General features: G+C 43.0%; 1 protein-coding gene across 1 annotated transcript in view; it reads left to right on the top strand.

The window, feature by feature from the left end:
• The window catches only part of LOC135173516 (proteinase-activated receptor 2-like), a 7,459-nt gene extending 59 nt beyond the window's left edge, over window positions 1–7,400 (top strand). The window contains exons 1-2 of the mRNA XM_064140475.1: window positions 1–471; window positions 4,767–7,400. The exon at window positions 1–471 is cut by the window's left edge and continues 59 nt beyond it. Of these exons, the coding sequence (XP_063996545.1) occupies window positions 402–471; window positions 4,767–5,878 (1,182 nt within the window). The 5' untranslated portion in view covers window positions 1–401 and the 3' untranslated portion in view covers window positions 5,879–7,400. The remainder of the gene's footprint in view (window positions 472–4,766) is intronic.
• Window positions 7,401–13,534: the final 6,134 nt, after the last annotated feature.

Raw genomic sequence — 13,534 nt, 5'->3', positions numbered from 1 at the left:
AGTCGGTCGGACTCTTGTTGGGCTTCGGGTCAGGTGCCCGCCGGGACGGCCAGCTGGAAAGTGAGGCAACGCCGAGACCCGCGGCACCTGCTTAGCCAGAGCAACCACGGAGAGGAGAGCCAGGGGGAAGTCAGGCGAGCTGCGAGATCAGCTTGCCTTCCCGACGGGGTAGCGAGCACCCCCGCCATTTTGAGACGGACCCCACGGCAAGGCTCACCTCGCCATCTTAAGGGCAGCCCCGCAGCCTTCGAGGGTGAGGGGGACGTGGCCTGTATTGGCTCCGCCTGCCGCCAGGCTGGTTACGAGCCAGACCGCGCCTTTCATCCCCTCCTAGCTCAGGTATCAGGTGAAACTGGTCAGGCGTGCGGGAGAGGCATAGGTGGCCGGAGTGCGGTGAGAGGATGGCTAGGCGCCACGGGATGTGCCTGCTGCTACTGTTCTGTGCGTTGCTGGGAGTCGCCCTTCCTGCAGGTGAGAGGAGGCGTGCGATCTGCCACCGACGGGTGCCAGAGCCTCCGGCTCGGCTGGCATCAGTTAAGGACGGCTAAGCCCTCCTAGGGTTCTGCGGGTGCCGCGATGATTGCTCGGTGTCCCTCGGGTGCGGGCAGTGGCTCTTCGGGCGAGGAGTGGTGCAGCGGGCACCGCTGGGCTCTGGGCGGGAGAAGCGCGGCTGGGCTCCGCGGAAGAGCTGGTTTTTGGCCCCTGACCGGGTTGCGGGTAGACCGGAGCGGACTGGGCGAGATTCTCATGGGGTCGGAGAACAGGTTCGGAAAACAGGACGATAGCTGTGGAGCTGACGGGACCGGGGTCGCGGGCGCGGCCAGCCGGCCGCCTTCGCGCCAGACAGGGGCGAGCGGATGCACGGACGAGCAGCCCTTTGGGCTTCAGATGCTCACGGAGCCAGCGGGGTGGACTGCGGGACCGCAGGTCCTGCGCTGTCATTCCGCGGGAGCTGCCTGGCTTCGCTCTCGTCGGGGTTGTAACTAATCTGTTTCTGCGCTATTAGCCTGCCAAAAAGCTATGTATAAACATAAAAAGCCTTAAAGACCTTGAGCTTGATTCATTTTTTATCAACTCTAAAAAGCAAGCGGGGTTTTGGTTTTTGTGTTTTGTTTGTTTGTTTTAATCCTCATTCTTTGTTAGTTTTTATGATTATCGAATGCTGCTAGGAAAAGAAAATCGATTAGTATTCATATTTCACTGCCTTACGGTTCATGTTTCACTACCTTTTATAGTAATCCCCACTGCCATATCTGTGCTCGCCTTTGCACTGTGTCCTGTATTTGTTCATCCTGGGGTTATTTACATAATAAAAGTGTGTGCGTAAAGGCTGTAAATGTTGAAGCTGAGCTTATGGTAGATCCTGTTTTCTCAAGGTGTAGGCACTAGATGGTTGCAGGTCTTGTAAACTGCTTGGAGCAGAGTTTCTAGTATTAGCCTCTCAAAAGCCCAGTTGTCTGGTATGGTGACCTGGGCAGGAGTCGGAGTTTAGAATCAACTTCGTATGGGGGTGAAGTTGCATGCTGGAAAGTTTTATCTGGCTCCTTGATCTTCTGGAGTAGGGAAGTGAAACGAGATGGGAGTGCGATCCCATCCCAACCAAGGGAAATGCATTATAGGATAGGGCTTACGGTGGCTGTTTGCAATCGGGCTAGTGCCTTTATAGGTGAATCTGGGATGCAGATCCAAGAACCAGGGTGATCTTAATATTAGCCCTATATGGGTATTACTACCATGACCTAAGATTTGGATACTCTGCACTGCTATCATTTTTGTGTCTGCAGGGTAGGCATAATCCTTTGTTTGGTATGCAGAGGGTTATATCTTCTGGACAAATGGTAAAGGTGTTGAAATAGCCTTTTGTTGTGGAAGAGAGTACGTTTTTCCCATCATGCCAGGGAAGCTTTTCCCTGTGGGCAGATTAGCAACTCAACAGCATTCTCTCCATGTGAGTCATGGTGAAACTGGGCTTGGAAAAGAACTCCGTTGTTATGGAAAACTGCAAGCACTGAAAGAGTAAGAAAAGGATGTAGAAAATGCATATACCTAACAAGGAATTAGTGCTTCGTGAGACAATGTCAGCTGCAATGAAAAAGGACACCGAACCGTCCTCATCTTTTCTGGAAGCCCCCTGTGCAGTCTCAGTGACTTCTCCAGGCTGAACAACCCCGGATCTGTCAGCCTTTTCTCACAATGGAGGCACTCTGAAACCCTGATCATCTTTCGTGGTTTTTCTCTGGAAAACCATGTCACACGGGGACCTCAGAGATGAACATAGTACTACAGGTGGGGTCTTATGGGAGACCTGCTGGTCATACTTATTTTGGAGTAGCCCAGACATTACTGGCTTCCATTCAACTTTTTATCCACCAAGGTCCCCAAGAACTTCACTACAGTGCTACTGCTGTCAGTCCGTTGAACACTCAGTCTGCATGAGTGCCTTGGATTGCCTCAACACAGTTGCAACTGTTGGAACGTTTGAGCCTTAAATTGAAGTCAGCTTAAACACAAGACTTGGTATCAGAAATTATCCATTTAGTTTGTGCCTTCAGAATAAAACAAACTGTTCTGCTGGGTTTGTGGTTTGGTGGTTTTTTTTTTTTTTTTGTGGGTTTTTTTTTTTTTTTTTTTTTTTTTTTTTTTTTTTTGGTGTTTTGTGTTGTTGGGTCGATTTTGATTTTTGGTTGGTTGGTTGGTTTTTTTTCCCTCCAACCTGTGAACATCAAAGCATTGCTGTTTATCTGCTCACAAAATAAGAACAAAGTGGTAGGATTTACTTCTCCAATTTTATACGATAATTTAAGTATTTGGAATGGAATATAAATCGTTCGACAGCACTATGATAATATCAACTCTGTACAAGTGCTTAACACAGTGCTATGTAGTGTACTTTGTTATGGTAGTCTGAGAACTGCAGCCAGCTTAGAATAAAGGCTTTGCTTCCAAGCCTCTCGATTTCTCAGCTAAGCTGTAAGCCTGAGAAAAGAGTCTTTGCTTTTGTAGTTACCATTTGCATTATTGGATACTGGTGTAAGTTATGTTCTTCAAGATGGTTTTATGGCTTCTCTTACAGCTCAAGCTAGGGGCCTCGGATTTCTGTACTATACAAGTAGATTTTGCAGTATTTAATGGTATTGTTGTCTTCATCATGTTGTTTAAAGGCCTGCAACCAGGATTTGCATATTTTTGCCCTATTGTAATTATGTTTCCTTTAGACCAAGATGATTGTTTGGCTTTTTAATTTTTTCTTTTAGGACTGTTCATTTATTGGTATAGCTTAGATTTCAGTGTTTGTGCAGGCTACTGCAAAGGTTTGTCCATGTCAATCTATTGACAAACAATGTGCTTATACTCCAGTTGTCCAGTGAAGCTTGCCCATGCCTGGAGCTTGTCAAATACTTGTTAAGTGGAGCTAGGGTTACCTAAGAGTATTTTGTATTTCTGTACACCTTTTCAGGATGTCACAAATTCTAGACAGGTCACTAATGCTGTATGTCAAGACTTTTGCAGTGATAACTTGAAAGTCATGCTACTTTTCGAGAATCTATACTGGAAAACATGCTTGTATACTTAGATATTTCTTGTGTGATAAGTCTTTAAAATGTGAAACATAAGCATTTTTCATTCTGGAACTATAGCAAAATTATTGCATAACAAAGGGGCAATCCTTCCAACACTGTTCATGGCTTGTACACAAGCCTGCTTTCTTAAGAAGACTCCTTTATACTACAGTTGGGCATGTGGGTGGGTGGGTGTGGCTAAAGGAATTCACAGATACTCTAGAAACTGACATAAGGCTAAAAATCATTCTCTCACAGTTGAGTTCCACATCCATACAGTTCAGCTTGATGGATATCTGACTCTTTTAACAGTGCAAGTTCATGGACAGTATCTGCTTGTGCTATTTAACCTGTTAGCGTGAGATAATTGTGTTGGGTCTGAAGGAGTTCTGAACTGAATGCAGTGGTACAAGTCAGAGCAATCAGGAATGGTGCTTCTTTTAAATAGTTTGTATGTTTCTGTGGCATTTTTAGAGACAGATCAACACTTAAAAGTGATAACTTTCTTGTTTGAAGCTACCATACCTGTCAGCTCTATCAGCTAGTACTTTTGAGTAGAAACTGCAGAGACATGCCATCTTGTCCAGCCAGGAGGTTCTAGATGGCCTTGTTGCACCTGCATGCATGAAGTCTGTTCAAGTTTCCATTCAGATACAGTGTAATATTCTTTGCCAAGAGATCATTTATGCATAGCTTTTAGCACTGTGTATGAGTTTCAGTTCTAGTTTGTCTAAGGGAAGCATCTTCTTTTTCACTGCATCTAAACTGAGGAAACTTGTGCTGCAGTTACGTTGGCCAGTTAGTTTTTATGACTTCCAGCGCTTGCATGACCTGGCATTGCTGTGTGGAAGGACAGTGGTGCCCTGAGGTACTGGAAGCAGTTTCTGCTGTAACTGTTCAGAGGGTAGGGGCATTTGACAGCCGTTTTAGCAAGGTATTTTTAATATCACTGGCGACTTGGAAGAATGTTTTGGTAGCTGATGCAATCCTCAAATAGGGATATAGGTTGTCTTTTGGATAATAAAACAAAAGAAAAGCTGTCAGGTGTTTGAAATCCAGCCTTCATCTTTCTCTTGATAAGACCCTCTTTAATTCTTCAGTTATGATGTCTAGTTTTGGTGTGTTGTTTTTTTTTTTTAAAGGATAATAAAAAATCTGTACTTGAGTTACACCAACTTTTTTTATTATTTTTGGTTTTGTTTATAGTTTCAGAGAGTGGTGGAACTGCCATTTCAAAAGGAAGAAGTTTCGCTGGCCGGAAAGTTCCAGATAAAAGTAATGCCTCTGAAGAGTTATATGAAGTGGATGCAGTAGCAGCGGAAGCCCTCACAGGAAAGCTGACTACAGTTTTTCTTCCCATTGTCTATGTCATTGTCTTTATCATTGGTTTGCCAAGCAATGCCATGGCCCTCTGGGTCTTTTTTTTCAGAACAAAGAAGAAACACCCGGCTGTGATTTATATGGTTAACCTGGCACTGGCAGACCTTCTTTTTGTTGTCTGGTTCCCACTGAAAATTGCATACCATGTACATGGCAATAATTGGCTTTTTGGGGAAGCTCTCTGCAAAGTACTTGTTGGATTTTTCTATGGAAATATGTACTGTTCCATTCTCTTTATGACATGTCTCAGTGTGCAAAGATATTGGGTTGTAGTGAACCCCATAGTGCATTCAAGAAAGAAATCTGAAATTGCTTTGGGTATCTCCCTTGCTATTTGGATACTGATTTTGTTGGTCACCATTCCATTGTATCGTGTTAATCAGACAGCTTATGTTTCAAATCTTAACATCACTACCTGCCATGATGTGTTGCCTGAAAATGTTCTGGCTCATGATATGTTCAACTATTTCCTCTCACTTGCAATTGGACTCTTCTTAATCCCAGCTATCATCACTGCTGTGGCTTACATACTAATGATTAAAAGTCTGAATGCTTCTATCTCAGACATAAGCACAGGGAAGAAACGAAAAAGAGCAATTAAACTCATTATTGTTGTCCTCTCCACATACCTCATCTGTTTTACGCCTAGCAATGTGCTGCTTGTTGTGCACTATTTGCTCCTCAAAACGTATGGGCAGAGCTATCTCTATGTGTCGTACATAACTGCACTGTGTCTTTCTACCTTGAACAGTTGTATTGATCCCTTCATCTATTACTACATTTCAAAAGACTTCAGAGACAACCTTAAAAATGCTCTTCTTTGTCGAAGTGTGAGAACTACACGGAGGATGCAAGTGTCCCTTTCATCCAGCAGACACCTCAAGAAATCAAACTCTTATTCTTCAAACTCAAATGGGACCACTAAATCATCCTACTGAGTTTAATCTTAGAGAAGTGAACTTTTGTTACTACAGCTGGAAAGATGTAAGTACAACAAAGTTATTTTGTACAGAAGATTCTGAAGAAACATCTCTGGGTTTTGATTCCATTCAAGCCTGGATTTCAGAACTGTCAGCTGAACAGACTGTGTAGAAATCATAAGAAGAGAAGTCTTCCCACTAGACTGGAAAACAATATCATTTCAGATGCTCTGCATAAATGCTGCTGACCTGGAAGTCAGTTGCAGCTGAAGACAAGTTGTTAACAAGCAAAATGTCAGTGAAAAGTTATGTAGTCTTGCTAGTGTATTTAATTAACAGAGAGATGTGTTTTGACTTTAGCTGTAATGTATTATGCAGCTGAACAGACTGTATGTATAGGATCTTGTTCTGAGTACCTGCTTACACCAAACCCTGCAGAGAGAAGGAAAAGAGAATCCATTTCACTAGCATGGTGTAGACTGCTTATTATCATTATTATAGTGTAATGTTAGGTTTTTTCCAAGTCACAAATGGTGTAAAGTAGTGTCACGGCAGAAGCCTGTGTGGTATCCCAATGAATTGACAAGCAGAACTTGTCACCAGCTAGCACTGAGGTAAAATGTTAGTTGAGATTATACGCTGTTACTTAATGCTTGTGTTTAAGTACATGATCTTAAATGGGGATGTTTAACAAAGTTTTGTTAAGTAGCTATTTGATTTTTTTATATAATGCGCCTTGTATTTTTTTTTTAAGGTACCTTAATAAGATGTATTTTCCTTTCTTAGTAACACATTTGAGTGCTTCCCTTTGTGCTTTACAAACTGTTCAGAATGCTGAGTAGTTCAGGTAACACAGATATATTCCTTAGAGTGAGTGAAAAGTCTGACAACTGTAGGTGTACTGTCTAAATGTGTTAAGTAAAATGTACCTAATAGTGCATTCAGATAATTAAAAACAAATTATTCACAACTGTGGGGAGTAATAACACATAAACACATTCATGAGGTAGCAAACTTCAGCCACAGTGGATTTCTGAAGTATCCTAAGTCCTCTTCCCTCACCCGGAATATTTGTGCCTGTTTAAGAATATGGAATCACATATGCTCTTAATCTGAAGAGCTGGTGATTATATTTTTGATGATGGGATTTAGGAGTAATTTTCAATATTACATTCCTGATATGTTTCACAAGTTTGTACACTGAATTTGCATCCAAGTGACCTGTCTGAGAATTAAGAATAACTGGGTTCCTACAAGTACAAGGAATCAGAAAAGTCAAAAATGTACTGAGACAGCTGGTAGACAGATGGGAAATACTCAACGTTTTGAGTAAGGAGAGTAAGGAAGGGAAGGTATTAACTGCAGCAAGAATTTGGTGTCTTGTACAGCTTAACAGCCATAAATACTTTTTTTTTTCCCCTGTGTGGTGGTCAGTTCCTTCCCTTGTCTTATTCTTTAGTTTCCATGTTCTCCCCCTACTTCAATAACAAAGAGTTGTTTTCTCTAAACGTAATAAAGACTAAGACATTAGTTCAACGTATTTGATCTATCATGTTATGAATTAATTTATCGCTAGCTCTCCTTATATCTGCTGCAGTCTTTTCTACTGATTCTTAGCAGGTGTTTAGCATGAAAGTAGGATGTTTGTGGTGGTATTTCAGAGGTCCAAGCTAGAATTGCAGCTTAGATGAACCAGTGTCTTGCTGAGGACGAGAGAGTTTATAGCTCTTTAGATAACATAGGACACAACTGTTGTTTGGGCACAATAAACAGCTTGTTCTTCCTATTTCCTGACAAAAATCCAGGGAAATAATGGTGTATTACTGAACTGAAAGTGCAGCAACCTAATGGGAAAGTAACTTCTGTGAGAGACCATAGCTTACTGGAAGGATTTGGAGGAAGGAGCTTGCACTATCTTCATGAACTGCCCTGTGAAAAGCTTGTATTTTCTGTTACAAACAGGAGTCATATATAATATATGTGCACAATATATAAAAAACATATACAATAGATAAAAAAAAATTGTATGTGATGGGCAGAATTTTTGTTGCTGATTAGCTGTGTGAAATTCCTGTTCTGTATGTAGTAGGAAGGAAGGGCATCCATTTTATGTGGTTACAGCACTACTGCTGCTCTGCCTGGAGTCCAAGGGTTGGTGAATCATAAAATCATGGAATCAACTAGGTTGGAAGAGACCTCTAAGATCATCCAGTCCAACCTATCCACCCAGCCCTGTCCAGTCAGCTAGACCATGACACTTAAGTGCTTCATCCAGGCTTTTCTTGAACACCTCCAGGGACGGTGACTCCACCACCTCCCTGGGCAGCCCATTCCAATGGCAAATCACTCTCTCTGGCAACAACTTCCTCCTAACATCCAGCCTATACCTCTCCTAGCACAACTTGAGACTGTGTCCCCTTGTTCTGTTGCTGGTTGCCTGGGAGAAGAGACTAACCCCCACCTGGCTACAACCTCTCTTCAGGTAGTTGTAGACAGCAATGAGGTCACCCCTGAGCCTCCTCTAGACTAAACGGCTCATATGTCGTAACCTGGAGCTAAAAGGCTCCAGGTTAACGGCTTGTATGTCGTAAAGATGATGAATTATCTCTGTGTGTCTATACAATACCACCAAGATATCACTTGTGAGTCATGGATGACTGTTAATACTGCTGAAAAGTAATATGCTTAATATGGCCAGTCTTCTGGAGGACAGGATATATTTATTCCATTAGAAATACACCAAATGGTTGTATCTGCAGTCTCACTCTTTGTTCTTTCCTGTCACTGGTAGGATCAGAGTTAGGGACTATCAGTCAGACCACTGCATAGAATTAGATGTCAATGCAGTGTTGCTGAAAGTTTTTTTAGAAAAAAAAAAAGGCCTCTGATAGAATTGTTTGTTTTAAAAGCATTGTACTTCATGTGACAGACTTTGGAGAATACAGGCTCTAAGTGAACTTCTCACTGGGAGATGAAAAGATGTTTTAAATATAATTACTTTTTATAATAGAGGCTACTAGTATCCTTTTTGCGTGATACCATCTGAGTTCATGTCTTTTGCAGGGATTGGGAGGGATATATTCCCCTGTATCTGTTGTGTGGTTAAGAGGGGAAAAGGAGGACTGGTACTCAGAATCCAGTTGCTTTTGCAATCCTGTCTTGTAGATCATACAGTGCAGCAAGTGTGTGTTTTTTTGCCACAGGCCAAGTGCTATGAAGACTAATCCACAGACAAAAAGGCACCTTCATAAGAATTGTTCTGCTTTTTTCTTTTATTTGTCTTTAAAAGCACAAATTTTGTGCTGTTCTTTCCATTCTTACCTGTATTTCACATCTTCATCTTGAATTTAGTATGAATTACTCTTGTGCCAGGGTCTTTCTCCCCCTCAGTTGTATCCCATGTGTTGCTAGCAGACCTGAGGCCATATAAAGTTCCCCAAGGTCAAAGAATCCAAAATTTTGTTGGTGGCACCAGCCTCTAAGCCTCTTGTTAGTCATGTGCAATTGCCTATTCCTCTCAGTATTCCAACCAATGACTAAGGGTATAGATGAAACGATTACCCGTGTCCCTGATCCCTCAACTACTTTTCCAGTGCTTTGCAGTCCCTTTTGATTGCTTTTAGACCTTTGGTATCAACCTCATCATTTCCTGCCTGTATAACCAACAAGGGATAGTAATCAGAAAGCTGCACTACAGTAGGCAGCCTTCTGGTGACATTCTTGATTTTGGCCCCAGGGAGGCAACAGACATCCCTGTGGGTGGGATCTAGCCAGCATATGGGGCCCTCTGTTCCTTTCAGAAGGGAATCACCAATAACAATTACCCTCCTCATTTTCTTTTGCACACTAGTTCTGATGTGAGGGGATAATTGATTTAATTTGTTGACACCCTAGATGGTGATGCTTCTGCCTCCAGAATCACCTCACCCTCAACCTCTAGTGCCCTATATCTGTTGTGCAAGGGCAACTGAGGAGGTGAGAGGGGCCCCTCTGATAGGCACTTGTGTCCATTCTCCCTTGTTTCTTCGGTCACCTCCTTCTGCGAAGAGGGTCTGCAGAGCCTGGTGCCCTAAGTCCAACTCTCTTTCACATTCCCTTGTAGCCCTTAACCTTTCCACTTTGTCCTTCAGTTCATCCACTAGGTTAAGCAGGCCATTGATCTGCTCACACCTAAATGCAGGCGTTGTCTCTGCCACCTTCAACCTCGAGTGCCAGGCTCCAACACTCATTGCAGCCAGTTGGCTGAATGCCTGCATACCTATGGTTGGGGTCTGTTTGGGTGCCCACAGTTTTACAAGTAACCTTAGACCAAGTTTTCACCCAAGAGAGCCAATGGCATCCTGGCTTGTATCAGGAACCGTGTGGCCAGTAGGACAAGGGAGGTTATTCTTCCCGTGTGCTCAGCACTGGTCAGGCCACACCTTAAGTACTGTGTCCAGTTGTGGGCTCCTCAATTCAAGAAAGATGTTGAGGTGCTGGAAAGTGTCCAGAGAAGGGTGACAAAGCTGGTGAGGGGCCTGGAACTCAAACCGTATGAGGAGAGGCTGAGGGAGCTGGGGTTGTTTAGCCTGCAGAAGAGGAGGCTCAGGGGTGACCTCACTGCTGTCTAAGACTACCTGAAGGGAGGTTGTAGCCAGGTGGGGAGTGGCCTCTTCTCCCAGGCAACCACCAGTAGAACAAGGGAACACAGTCTCAAGTTGTGCCGATGGAAGTACAGGCTGGATGTTAGGAAGTTCTTCACAGAGAGAGTGATTTGCCATTGGAATGGGCTGCCCAGGGAGGTGGTGGAGGCACCATCCCTGGAGGTGTTCAAGAAAAGCCTGGATGAGGCACTTAATGCCATGGTCTAGTTCATTGGGTAGGGCTGGGTGATAGGTTGGACTGGATGATCTTGGAGGTCTCTTCCAACCTGGTTGATTCTATGATTCTATGATTCAGTTAATGGAGCAGGCACACTAGGCTGGTTGTTCTGTCAGAATTAATCTACTCCTTGAATTCACATTTGTGTGCGTATGCAGCAGTGTAGTGATGGGACAAGAAGGAAGGCAGAGCTGCCTGCTTAATCGTTTTTGGTAACTGCACCATCTCAGGCAAGATTGGTATAAAGGTGGGCAGTTTTCAGGTAACAGTAAATATATTCCTCAACAGTACCAACCAGCAAGAGAGACAAAAAGCTCCTCCCACATAAGCCTGACTTAGGTTTGTATGTATGCATGAAAGTATCAGAGTTGGAAGTCAGTGTACTTGTTGTGTGCATTGTCACGGTTTCACAAGCAGCTTAAGCATGTGCTGCAGCTGAGAGAGGCAGCCTAGTCTTTCCCCTGCCGCGCCTGTTTGCTCACACTGTTCCTTCAAACTGTCACAAGCGTCTGTGACCTTGGGTTGTATTGAATCAGTACTGGGTTAAAGTTAAACCAGGAGGAGGAAGTAAAGTTTACTTTTGACTTGAAATAATGTTTGGCTGGTGTGCTGGATGAGCTTTTGGCTCATCCAGGAAAGTAGATTATTTATGTCTTTCAACACCATCAGGAGCTTGCACTGTGCAACTACAAGGCTGGTTGAGACGAGGAGCTGCAGTGTCTGCCTAACCTAAGCAGCAAGCCTCTACTGATGACCATAGGCGTATTTGTGCTGGCTTAGACAGATCATCCAGCCAGCTCAGACAGGGTAATCTGCTTTCTTGTGACTTCAGAGGTAAAGAAGATAGCAAGGTGTTAAGTGATATGTCAAAATAAAAACCAAAACAGTAGGACTGCTACACAAGACACTTTGCTAACACACAAAATGCGTAGAAGGTACAGCCAGCTAAGTCTGTTGCTTTGCACCATGTGAGCGGTGTGCTGTGGAACTGCTGAAATGTGCTCTGAAGTTCAACAAAAAAGGAAGTAAGTGAAAGCTGGGGGAGAAAAGCTTCTTGGCATCTGTGATGAAAGCTGCTGCTGAGGACAACTTTTTAACTCAAAGAACTTGTATAACATCAACAAAACCAAGTTACAGGTATCCAGGGGGGAAGAAAAACAGTTCAGGCACACAGTTCAGTATGCCTCCAATATCCAAATGTTTTAATCAAGAAAGTTAAGTCTCTTTTGACTGGTCTAATTAATAATGTCTGTTAAGTGTCTAATTGTGAAAAGCAGCCTTATTTTATTTGCTTTGAACCACACTTTTCTATCCTCGTTTCACAGCCCTTGGTTCTTAAAGTAGAAGAGAATGTGAATGAGTCCATAACTGTCTTGCCCAGCTGCTTACAATCTCATAGGCTAGTATCTTATTCCATTTCTCTCAACTATTTTCCAAGTTGAGGAGTCAAGGCAATTCAGTTCTCCCAGTGCAGCCACTACTCAATCTATTATAATCCTTTTTGCTTTCTCTGAGACTTTCCCATTCCCATACAGTCAGCAAGCTACACGACTCCTCAGGCCATGAATGGTGAAATCATGATCTCTATGTGTTTCGTTGCTTCCCAATAGCCCTAAACATTCAATTTTAGTTCATTTTTTTCGTACTCCTGAGCACTGAATTGAAGTTTTCATGCAGCTGCTTGTAACTGTCAGTCACATTGCAGGTCATAGTCAGCTGGGATGTTTTTCCCTCATGCACCTCATTTTTTAGTAATTCAGACTCAACCTATCAGCTCATTGCTCAGTCAGTCTTACAAGGCTCTTCTGCAATTCTTGGGAGCCTGCTTAAGTCCTTGCTTTATTTGTTTTGTCAGTAAACCTATACTCCTCACTGCTTGGCACTCTTCAGACTGTTTACAAATATACAGAACAGCAGAAGTCTGGCACCATACTGGTGAGTAACTGACATTGTGAAACCAAACTATTTTTCTGCTACCCTGTGTTTCTTTTCTTGTAATCATTTTTTTTCCATGAAAGGACTTTCTGTCTTACTCCATGACTGCCCAGTTTTCTTTAAAAGTCTTTGATTGGGAATTTTGTCAAATGCCTTTTGGTTATTCAAGTAGGCTGGATCCACTGGATCACCCTTATCTCCACATGCACCTGACCTCTTCCAAGAAATCTGAACAGTTGTTAAGTACAGACTTACCTTCACAAAAGCCATGGCAGCTTTTCCCAGAAAGATCCGCAAGTTCCTTACTAATGTCCCTTTTTAGACTCTTCAGTAATTGCTCAGTACTGATACCATGCTTATAGTACTGTATTTCCCTGGGCACTTCAAAACCTTCTTTTAATTAGCAATTACAGCATTGACTTCCAGTATTCAAGTATAATTCTAGCAAGCAGTAACACACTTTTGTTGTGAATTTAGCTGATTTGTTTTCTCAGAGGTCCTTGATGAATCTCACCTGAGCCTGCAAACTCAGCATTCATTTTGTCTAAGCATAGCTTGACAACTGAAGAAGTGTGAGTTGAAGAAATGTACGGGTCTAGATAAGTAGCTGTCCTGGGAATCAAGCTGGCAAATGCCTACTTACCATAACAGCCCTTTGAGGTCTGAGTCTCATTACTGATGAGGTTGTTCTGTCATGGGCACTTTCAGTGTGGTTCATACACAGCATCAATGTCAAACTCAGTGTGAATACAATAGTCAAGGTTATTTTGATTCAAGAACAGTCAGGCGAGTGTATCAGCTACATCTTTCCTCAGGAGTGCTAACCTTCTGTAGACTTGCAGACAGACATTCCCCAGGCACTGTTTGCTGGCAGGACCA

The sequence above is a fragment of the Pogoniulus pusillus genome, chromosome Z (genome assembly GCF_015220805.1).
Source record: "Pogoniulus pusillus isolate bPogPus1 chromosome Z, bPogPus1.pri, whole genome shotgun sequence".
Taxonomy (NCBI): Eukaryota; Metazoa; Chordata; class Aves; order Piciformes; family Lybiidae; genus Pogoniulus; species Pogoniulus pusillus.
Note: the sequence above shows the minus strand (reverse complement) of the source record. Positions and strands in the feature narration are given on the sequence as shown.